Source organism: Rutidosis leptorrhynchoides, chromosome 5, assembly GCF_046630445.1.
Source record: "Rutidosis leptorrhynchoides isolate AG116_Rl617_1_P2 chromosome 5, CSIRO_AGI_Rlap_v1, whole genome shotgun sequence".
Taxonomy (NCBI): domain Eukaryota; kingdom Viridiplantae; phylum Streptophyta; class Magnoliopsida; order Asterales; family Asteraceae; genus Rutidosis; species Rutidosis leptorrhynchoides.
The window spans coordinates 345,457,477-345,462,764 of record NC_092337.1 but is presented as its reverse complement, the minus strand read 5'-3'; the positions used below and the strand labels follow the sequence as shown (position 1 = coordinate 345,462,764).

Genomic DNA, 5,288 nt, shown 5'->3' with positions numbered 1-5,288 from the left:
TAACACGCGGTCTGATCACTTCTCGCCTACATGAACTTTAACACACGAATGCGCCTCGAACCCTTCATACACCTATCGTACATACCCGATGCACCTATAAATCATATACGGGGAAAACGGGGTGTTACAATCAAATTCCAATAATACTTATGCTCAAGTGAACTCGATAGATTCAATCGAAGAGGATCAACCCGAATATCCTCAAGTTTTCATGTTCGACGTTGAAGGGAGCGAGTTCAATTTTAATGAAGCGTTGGAAATCGATACGATAGATTATGGGGTATTCAAGTTTTCAGAGGATTCAGATGATGCAAAGTTCATTCCCTATCAAGTTAAAAGTGTAATGTCCATGGAGGCCACCGAGGCGACATGCAAGGAACTAAAGGGTAAATTTGAGCGAATTAAATTGGGAAAGGTTGAGAAAGAGCTAAAGGTCAAAACTTTATTGAATGAAAAGGAGCAAAAGAACGAGGTTGAGGTTCTTACTACGCCAACTAAGGAGAAAAAATGAGACACCGGTCTCACATCCTCAACCATTACCTCCTACACATCTAAAGGATGTGGATTGTAAGTCAACTTTAACTGACAATGAAAACATTTATGCTAAACTCCCCTTGGCGGAGGTGCTTAAGAATATGCCCGACTATGGGAAATTTTTGAAGACACTTATGGCCAAAAAGGGAGATGTTGAGCAAGCATCCACCACTTTCTTGAAAAAGGAGTGTGATGGGATTTTAAAGAAATGTAATCTACCACCAAAAATGGGTGATCCCGGACCTTTCCTTATCCCAAGTAAGGTAAATGGGTCGAGGATGCTTACATCTTTAGTCGACTCGAGGGCAAGTATCAACTTCATGCCCTACTCCGTTTACAAAAGGTTAGGCTTAGGTGACCTTTCGCCCACTACAATGGGAGTTAAATTAATTGATCAATCAATTAGCTTTAGTGTGGGGATTTCTAAAGCCTTAATTGTTAAGGTGGGGGATATGGAATTTCCAATTGATTTTGTCATTGTCGGTATAAAGGAAGATCCGGTTGTACCCCTTGTTTTGGGAAGGCCATTTTTGGCAACTGCGGGTTCTTTTTTGACTTTAGAACCCGGAAATTGACTCTTAGGGACAAAGAGAAATGCATGAGCATACGAACCAAATGTGTTAGAGCACCATCAATGCCATTGACCACACCACAAGTTGTTTCTAGTGTGCAATGCATCACAAGTACAAAGCAAGTTGGTTCACCAACTAAAGGTGGCACGGAATTGACTAAAGGAACTCAAAGTAAACCCAAAGATCAAAATGACGTTGTTGACAAGTCCATGAGAAAATTATTTGGGCGGGTGCATCGGGCTTCATCCAAAAAGGACGAACATTTGAGAAAACGCCTAATTTCAAACTTGTCAAAACATGAAAAAGTCAAACTTAAAGATTTAATCCATGAAACCAACGTAACGAATGATTGGTTACTGTTAATGTTAAGTGATAGTGGTAATTCAAATGTTTCCCTTAGCTCAAAGGGAGGAGAAGTTTACCACCCCGGTATTAGTTGAAATCTCAAGGGGATGAGAATCGGGTGATAGACTCGTTAAAAACTTTCCGCAATTGTGTACATAGTTTCTTTTAGTTGCATTTCATTTAGAATTGTATGATATTCCTTTTCTTAGTTGCATTTACATATTTTTGCATTTCATGCATATGGGTAAAACTGGAAAATACCAAAAATAGTTTGTGAATGGGTCAAAATGGACTTTAAATTGGAAAAACTGCATTCAGGTACAAAAGTGACGCTTTTGCTACAGAAGCGGCGCTTTTGCTAATTAAGAGCGGCACTCTTGTTCTAAAAGCGGCGCTTTAACCTGTGTTTTTGGATTAAAAATGGGCAGTAGCCAAGAACGGTGCTTTTGTTTTCAAAAGCGGCGCTTTTCAGTAGCCAAGAGTGACGCTTTTAAATTCAAGAGCGACGCTTTTCTTTCACCAGGAACGACGCTTTTTCTCCAAAAGCGGCGCTCCTGTACCAGGTTATTTAAAGATTTTGCCCGACCAAAACCTCACTTTTTCACCCACAACTCAATTTTTCTCTCTAAGTGGCGTTCTCTCAACCCTAATCGACCCTAATCAACACAAAACTTCAAATTTCATCTAAATTCTTGCAAATCTTCAACATTTAACATGGGAAAAGTAAGAATCCATCATTTAAATTCATTATTTAACAAGATTCTTGTGATTTTCACTATTTTTCTCTTTATGCTTAATTTGTAGATTGTGCTTGATTAATGATGTTAATGGTCAAATTGTTGATGAATCTAGACTACATTGTTGTTTATTAACATGATTTGCATGATTACTTACATCGATTTTGAATTTGAAATTCTAGGGTTCATCCATTTGGGGATTTTTGATTCTGACCCAAATTGGAGTGTTAATTAATGTTGTTAATGCTTAATTGATAGGTTACCACAATTATCTTACTTTGAATCCATCTTTCATGCGTGTATGAATTGAATTTGCAAAATTACGGTTCATAAGTTTGAGGTTTGACTTGGTTTGACCAATCTGACCATGTGATTAGTGATAATGTGTTTGTTTGCAGTCTATTTATGTTATGACATGAAGAATTGCTATAATTTGATGAATGCTCTTTGTCTTAGCCAAATTTTGAACGAATTAGACTTTGACTAGGGTTGACTTTTTGCAATTGGTTCATGTTGACCATGTTTGACCAAATGAAACCTAATGATTGATGATAATGCATGTTTAGCTTGTAATACTACATATGATTCGATATTTCATTTGCAAGAACTAAATTTTGCAACTTTTTTAATGATTCGATATTTCATTCGATACTACATAGGTTTATCCTTGTTTGATTTCATGTCTTACAGTGATTGATTGCACTTGTTTTGTTCATGTATGCTATGTACTCACATGATTTGCAAGATAAAACTTGTTGTGAATTATTGGAATCAATTTGGTGATGATGGTTGAAGTTAAGAGGAAAATTGTTTATATGCTAACATATATCTCTCAGCAATGTTTCTCTTGTTTGTCTTGTTTTGTAGACTAGCGAAACCTCAAGATCACATGGTACCTATGGAAGTGGGACAAAGCGACAAAAGAGCATTGGAACCAAAAGAAGAGGGAAGCAACCTGCAGCTCAGCAAGAAGTAGAAGAAGAAGAAGAGGTACTAATATTTCCAGAAGACATCCGAAGGCTTTCGAATGATCTCTATTTGCAACAAATCTTGATGAACGAACACTATTGTGCAGGCCTGGAACTTAGGCTTAAAGACAAATTTTACCCAGGGAAATTTATTGATTGGTCTCCTCTTGATGAAGCGGGCATGCGCGAAGAGGTTGAGGACCTGTTTAAGGTTGAGTTCAAGAGTTTAAAGCTTGGCCCTTAGATTCCCCTTTTCAATTTAAATGAGCCCGTATATGTTGTCCCAACCTTAGAGTTCACCTCCACTTTAACCATCGACTTTACAGTAGACGACATTGAGGACCCAGACTACATGCAATTTTACTTTGCTGGAAGACCTTGAAGCATGAGCATGCTTCAATTTATTAAAGCCTTAGGACTATACAAGGAGTTTAAGAGCAAACATGATATCCTTTGGTCTTATCTTTGTTCATGAAAAATCCCCATCACCAACCCTAAGGAGTTTGACTATCCAGGCGCTTGGCATCAAATGAGCGCCGGAGCATTTTGCCCTAAAAAGACCATGGCCAACACCAAGGACCATTCCACACCATATCATAGCCCATTTTATTGCTAACACGGTCAACTATCATTTTTATAGCAATGAAAAAATGTCTCACTTAGACATTTGGCTCACTGATCGAATCTTTCATAAGGAACACGTCCATGTCCCGCACCTTATAGCTGATTATCTCTTTAATAAGCATGGGATTAAGGGAAAGAAGGGAACTGTGGGTGGTGTCTATGTGACCCAGATAGCTAATCAATTAGGGATTGATATAGAAAGGTATGTGGCCAAGGAAATGGGTAGATTTGAATATGTTGACTACAAGGGGGTAAGATTTTTAAGCGGGACCAAAATAACTTCATGAGGAGATGGTTCGATCTTGGGAATATCAATGTTAATGAAAAGAATGAAGGAGAGGAAGAATAAAGGGTGATGCATGGATATGAGACGGGTAATATTGGATCGAGTAGTAGAGCACCGGGTGCGGGAAGTAGTGTTCCGGGGGGTATGATCAATCTTAGATTGCTAACCAATTTGACCAACTTCATATCAACCAAGGCAACCAAGAATACGAGGTGCGTTATAACTTTTTGGGCCTCTGTGCGGTATCTCAATGGCAAGTCCATTGCAACCAACTAAGCCACGCGGACCCGAATGCCCCTTTGCCTTTTGCTCTAAGCTATAACCCGTATGATTATGAGCACCTAAGAAGCCAACCTCTTATTGACTATAACCAAAATGAAGATTTTAGGAGAGCTGAAGAATTCGAGCATTTCGAGTGGTTGAGGTGAAAACAACAACAAGAGCAAGATGAGTGGAGTAGGCCGCCAAACTATGAGGATTATCCAAACCCGAACCAATCCGGGAGTTCGTACTACGGAGGTTATAATTGGTGGTAACTCTAATTGTTGTTCTCTCGCTCCTTTTATTATTGGTTTAGTTAAACTTTTGATTGGTTGATTTGTGAAACTTATGTTTAAACATTTGGTTTGTAATAATTGTGGGCGGACGGTTTTGGGAGATTTGAACAATTTGATGATTTGTTTGGGTGATGAAACAATATTGTTTCTGTTTGCTTGTGGCTAATGATGGTAGGTATTTAAATCCAGAGGGTATGTGATTCTCGGATAAAACAATTATGAATTTGAATTTAGTTTGTAATAACTTGAACTTAGTTTGTGATGTTTATATTCGTTCTTGTTATACGTATGATGTTGATTTGTGTGTTGATTGATTCGATGGATTATGCATGTGTGATGATGATCATTATTATCTTATGCTTGTTTGTTGAAGCATAGAGACTATATTTTGAATGTGATTTTATTGATTGAGTTGTTAGGTTGAGAATCTCATTATGTTGATGGATGTTAGATTACTTTGTTGATGATTCTGGAATGTTGTGATTTTATTGTGGGTGCACATACTCCCCCGAGTATGACCCCACACATTTTGTACCTTGTGAGCATATTTCAATTGTAGGGAATGCCATATGCACTTGGCTCCTTCTTTTGGCTCAACAAATGGTACAACGATATGCAAGCGACTTTGGTGACTACATATTATCCGAATGGTGACAACAAGGATC

The 5,288-nt window shown here is 38.2% G+C and overlaps 1 protein-coding gene across 1 annotated transcript; it reads left to right on the top strand.

Annotated features, from left to right (window-relative positions):
* Positions 1-635: 635 nt before the first annotated feature.
* LOC139849631 (uncharacterized) lies at positions 636-1,109 on the top strand. The gene has a single exon (XM_071839266.1). The coding sequence runs from the start codon at positions 636-638 to the stop codon at positions 1,107-1,109; it is 474 nt and encodes a 157-aa protein (XP_071695367.1).
* Positions 1,110-5,288: the final 4,179 nt, after the last annotated feature.

Bases quoted from the DNA above. Each gene is read 5' to 3' on its own strand.
- LOC139849631 (XM_071839266.1), top strand. From the start codon at position 636: ATGCCCGACTATGGGAAATTTTTGAAGACACTTATGGCCAAAAAGGGA.